General features: G+C 47.8%; 1 protein-coding gene across 2 annotated transcripts in view; it reads left to right on the top strand.

The window, feature by feature from the left end:
• Positions 1–15,024, top strand: part of LOC147112086 (interleukin-5 receptor subunit alpha-like) — a 69,380-nt gene extending 54,356 nt beyond the window's left edge. The window contains exons 9-11 of one of the 2 annotated variants that reach the window (XM_085999600.1): positions 3,011–3,104; positions 5,198–5,288; positions 11,141–15,024. In XM_085999600.1, coding sequence (XP_085855726.1) covers positions 3,011–3,104; positions 5,198–5,288; positions 11,141–11,227 — 272 coding nt within the window. In that variant the 3' untranslated portion in view covers positions 11,228–15,024. The remainder of the gene's footprint in view (positions 1–3,010; positions 3,105–5,197; positions 5,289–11,140) is intronic. The other variant, XM_085999601.1, reaches the window with a different exon arrangement.
• The last annotated feature ends 608 nt before the right edge of the window (positions 15,025–15,632 follow it).

Raw genomic sequence — 15,632 nt, 5'->3', positions numbered from 1 at the left:
TTAACTGTGGATTCTGAGTCTGGCAAGTCTACTGATGTGCCCATTTCTGAGGGACACCGGGCTCGAACTCAACTCCATTTCAAACTACAACAGCAATTAGAACAAATGCTTCGCCGTTTTGAGCAAGAGTTGAATGCAACGAAAGAGTTCTTTGATATAGAGTTGGAGAATCTGGAAAGACAACAGAAGCAGCTGATGGAGAAAATGGAGCAGGAGCACACAAAACGTCTGATGTCAGAGGAGTTAACGGTCAGCCAACTCCTGCATATGCTGAAGGACAGGACTCTGAAATGGGAAAAACTTGAACATGAACTTCAATATTCAAACGAAAGGGGTTCGGAGCTCTCAAAGGTTATTGGAAGAGCTGAGGTGGCAACACAGACTGAGATGACTGCAACAGAGCAGCCCTTGGATGCCAAAAGTACGCTGACTCACGTCAACGTAGAACAACAGACCGCTGAAACAGCTGCTCCGGTAGAGGGATTGCATAGTCCGATCAATCAATCTCCAAAGGAAGTTGAAGTATTAAAATCACAAATGAGGTCACTAGTAAACGACTTGCTGAAAGCCCAGAAAAAGCTGGATGCAGAGGTACACATGAAGAAGTCTCTTCAGGAAAGATGTCTGGATTTGGAACAAGAGCTGGCTAACGTCCAGCTAGGTATGGAGGAAATAGACGACCCTCTCACTGGTCTAGCTCAGGACGACACCGAATATTACGATGTCCTGTCCTGCCCAGCTTGTAACTTCGACTCCCAAAGTGCAGAAATCATGGAGGAGCACCAAAAGTCTACGGAACATCGGGAGAAGCTGGCTCTACGATGGAAACAGGAGGAAGAGAAGGAGGAACTGCGCATGCAGCTGGCAGCTGTGGCAGCTGACAATGGAGCCCAGAGAGTCTCCAAGAAGCAGAAAAGGAAAAGTAAAAACAGAAGATGACCCATCTGAACCATTATCACCTCTACCAGATCACACACGTGGTCCCTCCGAACGGAGCCAATTCAGTTCGGAAGTTCAAACTGTTAAATCCATGGAAGGACTATTGAATGAGTCACTCTAGCAACGTGAACCGACTACACCACAGAGATTGAATCTGTGAACTGTTTTCCGCAGAGACTGAATCTGTGATCTGTTTTTGACATGAAGTTATCTATGTATCTATGTTATTCTGTTATGTAAACCTGAAGTTATATATGTATATATGTTATTACGTTATGTTAAATGGGGAGATGACTGTAAAGCTAGGAAGGGAGGAATGTTGTGTATGTAATATGTGTGCTACTTTGAACCTATGGACAGGACTGCACTACTTGTTGGGCGTAGTGATACGCAGTACCACTCCTGGCCATAGGGGTATAAATAGTACTGTGGGTACTGATCCCCCTCAGTTCCCGCCTGTGGGCATGAAGTAAAGACCTATGTGCAGTCCCTACCTCCAACCAGTAAAGGCCTGTTTGAGTTATACGTTTAAGTCTTTGTGTTAATTGTTCAATACAATACACATACTTAACATTAACCTACTAATTTTAATGAGACTAGGGCCTAGAAATGTGATCACGCACAAATGAGGGTGTGATCCTGGTGCAGCGCACACTGCATCTGCCTGATGAGGCTGGCAGCAGAACCACATCGAGTTAACCCACCTGACTCATAATAAAGTACCTGCGAGCTGCCATCCCCATAGGCAACTCACTGGGGGACAGCAAGATCGATCGGTTCTGAACACTGGCTGAGGACCTCGGGGGAGGCCACAGAGTAAGGGGTACGGTAGCATAGCTGCTATATTACTGGACTAGTAATCCAGAGGCCTGGAATAATGATTGGGGGTTCATAATCTCACCATGACAGGTGGGGAATTTAAATGTAGTTAATTAAAATCTGGAATAAAAAGCTAGTGTCAGTAATGGTGACTGACATGAATCAGTCATTCATGAAAGAAAGACTTATGAAATAATACTGAGTGGCCTACGGGTGGCGCTATCCAGGGAGAGTATAAATACTCGGGCACGGGCCCAGCTTGCGCAGGACATTCTTAACAAGAACTAGTGAAGGACACAACTAGACCTCCATGTTGTAAAACAGTTGATTAAAGCTTTGTTTAACGCTTAGACCAAGTGCCTAGTAGTTTTCTTACGTCAGTGACGATGAAATTATCGGATTGTCGTAAAAACCCATCTGGTTCACTAAGGTCCTTTAGGGAAGGAAAACTGCCGTCCTCACCCAGTCTGGCCTATATGTGACTCCAGACCCACAGCAATGTGGTTGACTCTGAGATGGCCTAGTGAGCCACTCAGTTGTACCAAACCGCTACAAAGAAGTATAATCACTGTGAGAGTACCTTCACCTCATGGGTTGCAGTGGTTCAAGAAGGCGGCTCACCACCACCTTCTCAAGGGAAAATTAGGGATGGGCAATAAATGCTGGCCTTGCCAGCGATGCCCACATCCCATGAATGAATACAAAAAAAAAGAGGGTGAGGTTGGCAATCAGGGAGAGGGGGCACGAAGTGGTCCGCCGTTGTAATGTGCTCCCCCACTCCTCCTGACTCCAGAATAGGGTAAGTAAGACAACATGAAACTTGTCTTTCGGGTGGCAGGCTCCAGCGGTCCCTTGGAGGACTGCTGAGTGCCTGAAGAAACTGACCGCAGTACGCATGGCTATGCTTTAGCCATTCGCAGTCCAACTATGCAAAGGGTTGGACATTCCTAACAATGGGCCTAACACCAGTTTCAGGCACACAGCCTATGAAGGAGCCGTAACCAATTTGGCACTTCTGCTGCGGAATTACTGCGCGCTCTCTGCCCGCCATACTGGACCCTTGTTTTATGCCCGTAAAACGGGCGGACGTGATCCAATTTCTAGGCCCATTTCTTTGAACATGTTCATACTAATCAATGTTACTATATGTCCTAATCCCATTGCATTTCAACTCATTTTTAAGCAACTTTCATGTCTTTTCAAACAATGAATATCATGTGTGACCTATTATAACTGCCTTGTTTATTTACAGAACCTAAACACCCATTTAATCTAGCTCAGACAGTGCTTATATTGGCCGTGACTATGACATTGGTGGGGCTGCTTCTAATGCTTGCAGTCAGAAGGTAATTTTACATCCAAAGATTTATTGAGTTGTGAATAGCTCCAGGTTTCTTCCCCTGCACCTCCTATCCTGTCGGCACTGTCTGACATTAGGGCTCGGCTCCGTAGGGTCTCAGCAGCCTCGATTGCCTTGCTAAAGTCGACAGCCCTGAACTTCATTGGGGTGGGGGGTTCTCCCAGTGTCGTGCCGCAACTTTGCCATGAGACCGGCAGAACCCCCGGAGAAGCAGCTTAAATGGCCACTCGTGCCTTTTCTCTGGGGGCTTATAAATCTCCTGCCCAAATTACAGTGGGAGATAGGGTCGCCAACCCTTCAGGATTGCCCTGGAGTCTCCAGGGAATTAAAAACTAATCGCCAGGTCGCTGCTGCGAGAAACCCAGGAGAAAAATAATAGGGGCATTAAATTATTTGTGTATTTTTCAAAATTATCTTTGAACACTTTTTTGTTCACTAGTTATTCTAAAAATATTGGACATGCGGGGGGTGGGGGGAAAGGCTGTTTGACTGACAGCCTAGAATCAGCCAATCGGGTAATTAAGAGTCTATTCGCTTTCCAATTGGTGTAGGAAGGCGATGTACCATGAGTAAGGACATGTCGGGCGACCATTGGCAGGGGTGTGGGAGGCGGGGCGGTTGGAGGCAGGAGGTCATGTGATGGCACCTCCAGGAATATGTCTGACCAGTGTTGGCAACCCGAGCAAGAGACCAGAAGAACAGCTGCGAAATTCAAGGCCAATATTTTTTATCGTGAGCGTTTGCAGGTTATTCAAGAGGAGGAAAATTCCCAGCTGAGCTTGATCCTGTCCTTCTTTGATGTCCATACTTGTGCACTTTCCAACAGAGGACAGTGCTAATAATTAGGAACAGAGCCAAGGTGGGTGGATGGAGTTAGGGTACAGATCATCCATGATCTCATTGAATGGCGGAACAGGCTCGAGGGTCTGAATGGCCTACTCCTCTTCCCTATGCGTCTAATTCCAGTAGATTTATTTTCCTTTCCCAATTTTCTCCCCTCACCTCCTCTTCGGAAGGTGCTGACTCCTTCCTGGGCTACAATTCTACGGGTACCATTCTTCCTCTGGTGCCTTGACCAAGTTGCCAAGAACCAGACAGTGGGGTTTCAGTAGGCTGCTACAATGTGAGGCATCACCTTTGACCACAGATCGGTGCTCAGCCTACACCCTCACATGGGCAGTTGCAGACAGGGGTCATTACATGGCAGTCAAACATAGAAACATAGAAGATAGGAGCAGGAGTAGGCCATTCGGCCCTTTGAGCCTGCTCCGCCATTCAATGAGATCATGGTTGATCATCCAAATTCAGTACCCTGTCCCTGCCTTCTCCCCATATCCCTTGATCCCTTTAGCCTCAAGAAATATATCCAACTCTTTCTTGAATATATTTAACGAACTGGCCTCCACCGCCCTCTGTGGCAGAGAATTCCACAGGTTCACCACTCTCTGGGTGAAGAAATTCCTCCTCATTTCAGTCCTAAATGGCTTACCCCTTATCCTTAGACTATGACCCCTGGTTCTGGACTCCCTGGCCATCAGAAACATCCTTCCTGCATCTAGTCTGTCCAGACCTGACAGAATTTTATAGGTTTCGATGAGATCCTGGCTGGTATTGCCTTCCCTAACCCAGGGGCAGTTAGAGTGCCACTGCACGAAAGCCTGAGCTAAGCCCCCTGCTCAGAAAATATTGCCCTTGTCCAAAAGGATACTATTGAGATCACAATGGTGTAGCTGATGCAAAAGTTTGTTCCCATGGAGTAGTGTATGAGCCATATTACTTTAACTTACATTGAAGATTTGTATTAACACACAAAGGGGTAAATTTTGACTTTGTGCGATAGTGTAAAATGGGCGATAGCGAGTCGGCAGCCCAGTTTTACATCTCTTCCGTTGACTTCAATGGAAATAAAGATCGGGAGAGACGTAAAATGGGCTGCCGACCTGCTATCACGCGTTTTATGCTATTACCCCTTTACGCTATCGCACAAAGTCACGATCTACCCCAAGCTCTCTTCTATATTTATATGCGAAATAGTTTAAAGCTAAGGTGGATTTAATTAATGTATTTAACATCGCTTAGGTACAAAGTGCTGGAAATTATATTCAAACCAATCCCCGATCCTCAAAAGAAGTTCAAAGAATTGTTTGAGGACTACAATGGTGATTTTCAGGTAGGCAGGCACTAATGAATGCCATATGCTTCACGGCCAGAAATTGAAATGATAACCACCTGATTATTTGTGTCCAATGTTGCATTTTGTATTTTGCATGGCATGGAAAAACTCAACGCTATAAATAATTCCTCTTCAGCCATGTAATGCACATTGTCAAGAAAGACTTACCCAGTGACCAATGCTCCCTCTGATTTTGTTTTGTGCGCGGTCCCTTTAATGGGCTGCGCGGCCCATTCAAACTTACGCGCATGTGCAGTTTCTTCCATTGAGAAGCCGGTGAGTGGCCAGTGCGGGGCCTCCAGACCGCTGCGTGGCCGCGCAGCTGAGTGGGAACGTTGCCAGTGACTCATTTTTGCAAAGTAATAGGAGTTGATTTTGAGTGCCCTCATCTGGATGTGGAAGGTGCTATATAAACGTTAGTTCTTTCTCACTCTAAGGCCACGATTTCGCCAGCTGTGGCGAGTCCAGTGCGGCCGGAGTAGACATCAGCATCAAACTCCGCACCCATCTTCATTCCACCTCCTGCAAGTGATTTTGCCCTGATTGGGCTTGTTAAGCCCGCCCTGCGAGGTTCCCAGCCAATTAAAAAGAAGCGGGTCTGATGACGTCATCAGCCGGTTTCCTTATAGGGACCATGTCCACATTCGTTTGGACAGTTGTGCTGTCAGCGTTCTGAAGCATTGAGGTGCTACAAACACTGGCAAGCACTGCACAAAGGTGCACGGCTGCACCCAGACTCTCCCATGACTCCCTCCAGGGACACCAACACAGCCTGGTTTCACATTGCACAGGAGGGCACAAGCAGGGATGTCATCAGGAGGACCAGGCTGCATTGGCGCAAACCTTTCAATGATCTCAGTTGATCATAAAATGTTACTGCAAAGCCACACTCTACCTCATCCTGCTATGCTACTCATCACATCCCCATCACTCTGCTTTCCCTACTCTACTCCTACACATCCTTACTCACACCAAATAACCTTGCACCTCCACCCAACCCTCTCTATCTATATTATCACTTCCCCATCTCATTAGTCACCCCTCACACTCACCCTCATCCTACTGCAAGCATACCAACTAAGAACACACAAGGGTAGCCACTTGGGTGGTTTAGCCAATGCTCATGTGAAGTTTCTGGTAATGTACTGTCAAACATTGAAACCTTTATTTTCAACACTTTACGTTCCTGGAGAGATTTGTGTGCAGCTTTGGAAGTGGCTTAGTGAGTTGCAGTGAATGGTGAGACATAACGGTCCCCCCCCCCCCCACACCCCCAATGGTGATGAATGTGAAAGGAATGGCTTGGGCATTGTAGGGATGTTTTATGGTGTTGGTGTGGGGTGGTGCCAACCTAGTGCATCACGTGGCAGCCAGGGTGTACAGTGTTAAGTGAAGCAAATCTGGGCGTGATGAGGGCATCGCTGGCGTCCCGGGCAACAATGTGCTGATGCTCTGTGTCCTGTGCAGCATCAGTTGATTGCGGAGAAGGTTGGTGTTGTTGTTGGTGCTGCTGGTGTGCCTGGTGCTGCTGGTGTTGGGGCTGATCGTGTTGGGATTCTGAGGACCAAGGTGAGATTTTTTCAAGGGCACCAATGCTGATGGAATAGATGGCAGGTGAGGTTGAGATGACAGAAGTAATCTGTTAATGGTGAGAGAGGTTGTTCCAAGGAAATGAGAGTGGATAGAGAGATTACTCCAAACACTTCAGATAGAAAACAGAGAGTTGGAATAAACGGCTCATTTTCTGAATGGCAGGCAGTAACAAGTGGGGTACCACAGGGATCTGTCCTGGGCCCCCAGCTGTTCACAATTTACATTAATGACCTGGATCAGGGAGTCGGATGCAGCATTTCCAAATTTGCAGACGACACTAAACTAGGAGGTGGGGTGGGCTCAGAGGAAGAGACCAGGAAGCTCCAGAGCGATTTGGACAGACTGGGCGATTGGGCGGATAAATGGCAGATGCACTATAATGTGGACAAGTGCGAAGTTATCCACCTTGGGTGCAGGAACGGGAGGGCAAATTATTATTTAAATGGCAATAGATTGGGAGAGGGGGAAGTACAGAGAGACCTGGGTGTTCTTGTACACCAGTCACTGAAGGCGAGCATGCAGGTGCAACAGGCGGTCAAGAAGGCAAACGGTATGCTGGCCTTCATAGCAAAAGGGTTAGAATACAGGAACAGGGATACCTTGCTGCAGCTGTACAGGGCACTGGTGAGACCACACCTCGAGTACTGTGTACAGTTTTGGTCGCCTCATCTGAGGAAGGATGTTCTTGCCATGGAGGGGGTGCAGCGGCGATTCACCAGGCTGATACCAGGAATGGCGGGAATGACCTATGAGGAGAGACTATGTAGTTTAGGGATGTACACACTGGAGTTTAGAAGATTGAGAGGGGACCTCATAGAAGTGTATAAAATTCTGACAGGTCTAGACAGACTGGATGCAGAAGGAATGTTTCCCTTGGCGGGTGAGAACAGAACTAGAGGACATAATTTAAGGATAAGGGCTAAACCATTTAGGACAGAGATGAGGGGGAATTTCTTCACTCAGAGAGTGGTGAACCTGTGGAACTCATTGCCACAGAGGGCAGTGTACGCCAGCTCATTAAATATATTTAAGAGGGAATTAGATATATTTCTACGGGCAAAAGGGGTTAAGGGTTACGGAGAGAAGGCGGGGACGGGATACTGAATTAAAGGATCAGCCATGATCTCATTAAATGGCGGAGCAGGCACGAAGGGCCGAATGGCCTACTCCTGCTCCTATCTTCTATGTATCTATGTATCTATGTATAAGTGAATAAAGCTCAAAAGTGGGCTCCAAATCATTAATGCTCCAGCTTCTGACATTGGAAAGTGACCAGCTGTGAAATTGTAGCTTTTAGACCACTTTTGCAGCGGTCACCTATTCAAAGAAATGGAGAGTTGTTCAGAACCCGACACACTTACCTGGCGTGATCCCCGAGTGACGTGAACCTCGTGGAAAACTTGGGAAAATGCTTTGTATCTGTTAAAATGGTGATTAAATTGCTTTAAACACCCTCTTAATTATCGCAATTGCATGACCCGCCGCTTAGTGCCGTGTCTGCAAAGCGTAGGCAGAGCTGGCACTCGGGACACTCACAAGGAGGCGGGTTTCGAGCGGGATACCACCCCGCTGTCAATCTCTTTGATTTTGACAGCGGGCCCACCTCTAAACCCGCCCTCTGAGCACCGGCAAAATTCAGCCCTCAGTGTTTCATCTGAGAATGAATACTGGGCCTGTTTGATGATCCAAGTGGCAGAGAGCCTCAGGGTTCAAACATTTTACCGTTCATATTCAACAAAACAGAAATAAATCAATTGGGTGGGAGGGGAAGAAGAGTCGGTGGGGTAAATGTTCGTCTTTGCTGCATGGGTGGTAATCAGGTGGAGCGTGTCACCCGCTAGTTATAGACAGTGCCCAATTTACATCCCATAAGAACATAAGAATTAGGAGCAGGAGTAGGCCATACAGCCCTTCCAGCCTGCTCCGTCATTCAGTAAGATCATGGCTGATCTTCGACCTCAACTCCACTCTCCCGCACTATCCCCATATCCCTTGGTTCCCTTAGTATCCAAAAATCTATTGATTTCTGCCTTGAATATACTCAACGACTGAGCCTCCACAGCCCTCTGGGATAAAGAATTGTAAAGATTCACAACCCTCTGAGTGAAAAAATTCCTTATCCTGAGACTATTCTAGATTCTCCAGCCAAGGGAAACAGCCTCTCAGCATTTACCCTGTCAATAGAGTCATAGGCCTAGAAATTCATTAAGGCGCTGCCAGCTTTGCGCCCAGTTAACGCCTAAAGAGTGATTTTGCGCCAAAAATGAGTTTGCGCAGATATTCAGTGCAGCGGAATTGGTGGCGGTAGCCGTTAGCGCTGCGCCGGCACCGATGACATCATCGGTGTGCGCAGTGCCCCGGTACCGCCCCGAAACCGGCCCGATCCCCATATTTAGTTGCGGCCGCCTCCTCCGAAGCGGCAGCAAACAGCGACCAGAAAACGGGGCCGTGCAGAATCCTTAGTGGGGCGCTTTAAAGGGGAAGGTGCGGCCGGCCGCTTTTTCAGCGGCCGCCTGCCCGCACCTCCTTCCCCGGCCTCCTCCACCCCACACCCCCCCGCGGCATTGCCGGTTGGTTTGCGGGAGCCCGGCACTTCTCCGTTGTGCCGGGCTCTTTTGCCGACACTCGCGATCGGGGCTTTGGCTGTTGCAGGCACCTCCCCCTTAAGAGAAGGAGGAGGCCTGCAGTACCGCAGCCTGCCGCTCCGCAGCGGCTGGCGCAGCGGCGCCAAGAGCGCTGATATTCAGTGTCAGCGCCCCAAGCGGAGGCGGGCACACCCTGGTATAGCGCCCGTTTCCGAATTGGGACGCTAACAATGAATATCTGATGATCGCTATAGGCTTCCCGCCCAGCGCTAACTTTTGGGCGCTAGCCAGCTGGCGGGGCCATAGTGAATTTCTAGGCCATAGAGTCATAGTTAAACAGCACAGAAAGAGGCCCTTCGGCCTATCGTGTCCACGCCGGCCATCAAGCCCTGTCTATTCTAATCCCATTTTCCAGTACTTGGTCCGTAGCCTTGTATGCTATGGCATTTCAAGTGCTCATCTAAATGCTTCTTGAATGTTGTGAGGGTTCCTGCCTCTACCACCCTTTCAGGCAGTGAGTTCCAGATTCCAACCACCCTCTGGGTGAAAAAGTTTTTCCTCAAATCCCCTCTAAACCTCCTGCCCCTTACCTTGAAACTATTCCCTCTGGTTATTGACCCCTCTACTAAGGGGAGAAGTTCCTTTCTATCGACCCTATCTATGCCCTTCATAATTTTGTACACCTGAATCAGGTCCCCCCTCAGCCTTGTCTGCTCTAAGGAAAGCAACCCCAGCCTGACCAGATTTCTCTCCTGGCTCCCATGCTAGCTGACATTGTAAACGTTCCCTCTCCTCGGGTGCTGTGCCCCTCCCATTCAAATCTGCCCTCATCATCCCCCTCCTTAAAAAAAACCCACCCGTTCTTTCAGACGTCTAGGTCCTAAGCTTTGGATTTCCCTCTTGAAACCGCTCCACCTCTCCCTCCTCCTTTAAGACGTTCCTTAAAATCTACCTCTGTGACAAATCTTTTATTCAACCCTCCTAAAATCTCCTTCTTTGGTTCAGTGACAATTTTTATTCAATTACACTCCCTGTAAAGTGCATCTGGCAACTTGTGAAGTTGTACCCCAGCCAGAGCAAAATCTGGTGAGAAGAGGAGAATAAGGAAAAGCCATTGAAAAATATTTATGATGAAAATAATTGGAGAGGGTGCAGAAGAGACTTACTAGAATGGTACCAGGGATGAGGGACTTGAGTTCTGTGGAGAGACTGGATGAGCTGGGGTTGTTCTCCTTAGAGCAGAGAAGTTTAAGAGGAAATTTGATAGAGGTGTTCAAAATCATGAATGGTTTTGATAGAGTAAATAAGGAGAAACTGTTTCCAGTGGCAGAAGGATCGGTAACCAGAGGACACAGATTGAAGGTAATTGGCAAAAGAACCAGAGGCAGCATGAGGAAAGAGTTTTTTTACACAGCGAGTTGTTGTGACCTGGAATGCTCTGCCTGAAAGGGTGGTGGAAACAGATTCAATAGGAACTTTCAAAAGAGAATTGTATAAATACTTGAAGGGAAAACAAGTTACAGGGATATGGGGAAGGAGCAGGGGAATGGGATTAATTGAATAGGTCTACCAAAGTGCACAATGGGCCGAATGGCCTGCTTCTCTGATTCTATGATAACTAAAACAAACCAAAAGCACTAATATTAAACTGAGTTTTTCCTTGCTCAACAGAAATGGATTGGCTATCAGATACCAATCTCAAAAGCTGATGAATTTTATTCAGTTGTCATTGAAGAAAGCCTCAACATTGAAGCATGAATTAAGAAATGGACTTCTTTCATCACAACAAATCTTTGCATCTGGCAGACTACCACAATCCTGTGTGTACAAACCAATGATCAGAATGTTTAATTTCTCCCCATGTCTTATTTATTATAAACTACAAGAGTCATGGTCAATCAAGGTTCCTTCATGGCTCAGTGGCCAGTTCTGGTGAAAGGTCACCGACCTGAAACGTTGGCCACGATTTTGTCATTGGATGCGGCTTGGGAGCGGGTCAGGTGGTTTCTGAGTTCCAGTCCCGCCCCTAACTGCATCCGGCCCATGGACGTGATTTTCCCTTGATTGACCTTGTTAGGTCAGATAACGTCATTTGATGACGCACCATCTGCCGGTTTTCTTAAAGGAACCATGCACAATTTTATTTCACAGCTCATTCCTCAGTGTTTGACAGCATTGAGGTGCTGCAAACACTGACAATCACTGGACAAAGGTGAGCTTTTGCACCTAGGCTCTCCAATGACTCCCTCTATAGGCTAGAACAGATGGCAGCTGTGGGTGAGGTTACAGAAGCGATCTGTAACTGGTGAGAGAGGGTCTCCCAATGAAGTGGGACTAGACATCCAACTCAAAACTTGTTACCTACAGGAAAGTGTAAATGCATTAAAAATAATTTTCCTCACATTTTCTTAACTCTGAAAATCACCAGTGCACCATTGGATCCTTCACACCACTTCTGCAGCTGTTGTAAGTGCAGAAACATTACAACAGACTAACAACACGCCACACTTACGTGGCATGGTGTGTTGTAGCAGAGCCTGGTCTCCAATCACCTTGAATCCCCTTGCCATTGGACCAAGACCTTGCTCTGTCAAGCCCGTGTGGTAGCTGGTGTGCAATGGCCACCCCACGTTAAAAGAATTCACGCACAGGCTTCTTCCACCCTTTAAAATGAAGTTTGGGACCTGGAATGTCAGGACCCTCACGGACAACCCCAACAATGACAGACTGGAACGCCGTACTGCTATCGTTACCCGGAAGCTCAGACATTTCGATATAGACATCGCCACCCTAAGCGAGACCCGGCGGGCAGGGGAAGGCCAGCTCAAGGAGCAAGACGATGGCTACACCTTCTTCTAGAAAGGCAAACCTGAAGAAGAACGCTGCCTCCACGGGGTAGGCTTTTCCATAAAAAATGAGCTAGTTGGGCGTCTCTGAGACGCCCCTTGCAGTATAAATGAGTGCCTCGTGGCTTGTCGGCTCACCCTAGCCCAGAACCAGATCGCTAAAGTCATCAGTGCGTACGCCCCAACACTGGAATCCCCAAACGAGACCAAAGAGGAATCCTACTCCAGCCTCAAACAATCCCTGTCCCAAGTCCCAATGGGCGACAAGCTGATCCTCATGGCGACTTTAATGCCAGAGTTGGAAAGGACACAGACCTCTGGGGAGGTGTGATCGGCAGAGAGGGGGTAGGGAAAGCCAACTCCAATGGTACCCTCCTCCTGACGAAATGCTTAGAACATAGCCTTCTCATAACCAACACATTGTTCCATCAGAGGGACAAGTACAAGGCTTCATGGCAACACCCTCGCTCAAAGCACTGGCATCTACTGGACTACATCATCGTCCGAGCGAGGGAACGCAAGGACATCCGCATCACATGCACCATGACAGGAGCTGGCGACTGCTGGACAGACCACCGCCTAATCCGCTCTGTCATTGCCATCACAGTAGCCCCAAAATAGCAACAAAAACAATGCCGCAGGAAAAGCAACACTGGAGCACAAAGACCCTACTAAGAAAGCCATATTCAGCCTGCGCCTCACAACCAACCTGATGACTCCTAGTGATTCAGAGACACAGAGTGTCCACAGCGCCTGGTCTGCACTCAAGGCCTCCATAATCAGCACCTGTGAAGAGACGCTCGGTCACTCGATCAGGAAACACCAAGACTGGTTCGACGAGAACGACCAGGAGGTCCAGGAGCTAATAAGTCACAAGCGCAAGGCATTCCTGATCTGGAAACAGCAACAGAACTCGAGAGCAAGAAAGCAGCTCTACAGACGCCTGAAGGCCGAGGTCCAACAAAAAACTCGCGACCGAAAGAACAGATGGTGGGTGGAGAAAGCACAGGAGATCCAGCAGCTAGCCGACAACCATGACGTACATGGATCCTTCAGCGCAGTCAAGACCACCTAAGGCCTAAGCACCCAAGGTCCTACCCCACCCCGGGCCAAGAACGGAGAGGTACTTATCAAGGACAGGAAGGCAGTCAGTGCCCGCTGGAAGGAGCAATTCGAAGATCTCCTTAACCGAGACTCTGTCTTTGACGCGAGTGTCTTCAACTCCATCCCACAGCATGCTACCCGCCACCACCTCAGCACAACCCCAGCCCGGCATGAGGTTGAAAAGGCCATCCGACAACTGAAGAACAACAAGGCCTCAAAAGCAGATGGAATCCCTGCCAAGGCACTAAAGCATGGCGGAGAAGCACTACTGGTGCAAATTCATGAACTAATTTCTCTTATCTGGAAGGAGGAGAGCATGCCAGGGGATCTCAGAGATGGCGTAATTGTGACCATCTTCAAGAAGGGTGACAAGTCCGATTGCGGTAATTACAGAGGAGTTTCCCTGCTGTCTGCCACAGGGAAAGTCATCGCAAGAATCCTCCTCAATCGCCTTCTCCCAGTGGCTGAAGAGCTCCTCCCAGAGTTGCAATGCGAATTCCGCCCACTAAGGGGCACAATGGACATGATCTTCACCCCACGTCATTTGCAAGAGAAATGCAGGGAACAGCACCAACTGCTGTACATGGCCTTCTTTGACCTCACTAAGGCCTTCGACACTCAACCGTGAGGGATTATGGAATGCCCTCCTCAAATTCGGCTGCCCTCAAAAGTTTGTTACCATCCTTCGCCTGCTTCACGACAACATGCAAGCCGTGATCCTGACCAACAGATCCACCACAGACCCAATTCACATAGGGACCGGGGTCAAGCAAGGCTGTGTCATCGCACCAACGCTCTTCTCGATCATCCAGCAGCTAGCCGACAACCACGACATGCGTGGATTCTTTAGCGCAGTCAAGACCACCTACGGCCCAAGCACCCAAGGTCCTACCCCACCCCGGGCCAAGAACGGAGAGGTCATCCTTGGTTCCGAGGGACTGCCTAAAAGGTGTCCGGACGTTGGGAAACCTGAGACAAAAGCAGCAAAATTGAAAAAGAGCCTGTTAACAACTATCAAGTACCTGTTAACAGGCAGGTAAGTGGCTTTAATCCTCTTCCCACCGCTAGGTGTCAGGTCCTTATACAAATCAGGGACCTGACACTTGGGAAGATTGATTGGAGGTGGGTTGACAGCAGGTTTCCTACCCGCTGTCAATCTTTGCGATTTTGACAGCGGTCCCGCCTCCAAACCCGCACTTTGAGCGCTGGCAAAATTCCAGCCGTTAACTCTGTTTCTCTCTCCACGGATGCTGCCCGACCTGCTGAGTGTTTCCAGCATCTTCTGTTTTTATCCCAGTCTATTCTGTTGTATTTAATTTTCCTCCCTTAAATATGAAGTTATTTCAAGCAATGGGTGTGCACTTAATAAAAATTTAGTCTCGCTTATTCAAGCATGATTTTTATATTTTCTCAACTCTGCGGTCTCTCGGACCGATCTTACTTGCTACCGGAACAATGGGAAAATAACTTTGCTTATAGATAAATAATTATGTATACTTCAGTTCGATATATAGAACTTGTATTGCTTCTAAACTGTGTGACTAGGTAAAGAAATCATGAAAAAACTGAATAATATGAAAATAATTAAATATTTTTTTAAACATTCTTTTCTGAGAATTTTGTGTAATTTTTTGAGCTGTGTTATTGTAGCAAATCTGAAAAACATCAAAGACTGACAAATGCCCAGGACCAGATGGTTTTCATCCCAGAGTTTAAAGGAAGTAGTCCAAAGATGTGCGGGTTAGGTTGATTGGCTATGATAAATTGACCCTTAGTGTCAGGGGGATTAAATACGTGGGGTTACGGGGATAGGGTGGGATATGTGTTGGTGTAGGGGTTACGGGGATTGGGTGGGATATGTGTCGGTGCAGGCTCGATGGGCCGAAATGGCCTCTATCTGCATTGTGGGGTTTCTGTGATTCTGTGATTCTGTGACATTGCAGATGCCCTATCTAGGGGGGCGATTTTGTTAATGGGGGCACGTTGGAGGTGGGACTACTGCTTAGCGGGTTGATGTCCTGCCTTCAACGATTCGTGACCAACCCACACTATTTTCCCTTGATTAACCTTGTTAAGCCTGCCCAGCGGGCTTAGCAGGCCAATTAAGCGAAAGCCGATTGCAGAGAACGTCAACATATGACGTTTCATCTATCAAAAAATTTTGACAGATGAATTATCATCATTTGACAACTCTGTGAAACTGTCAAACACTG

The sequence above is a fragment of the Somniosus microcephalus genome, chromosome 10 (genome assembly GCF_052327205.1).
Source record: "Somniosus microcephalus isolate GS21.2 chromosome 10, FLI_Smic_1.0, whole genome shotgun sequence".
NCBI lineage: Eukaryota > Metazoa > Chordata > Chondrichthyes > Squaliformes > Somniosidae > Somniosus > Somniosus microcephalus.
This window is presented reverse-complemented; position numbering and strand designations above follow the sequence as displayed.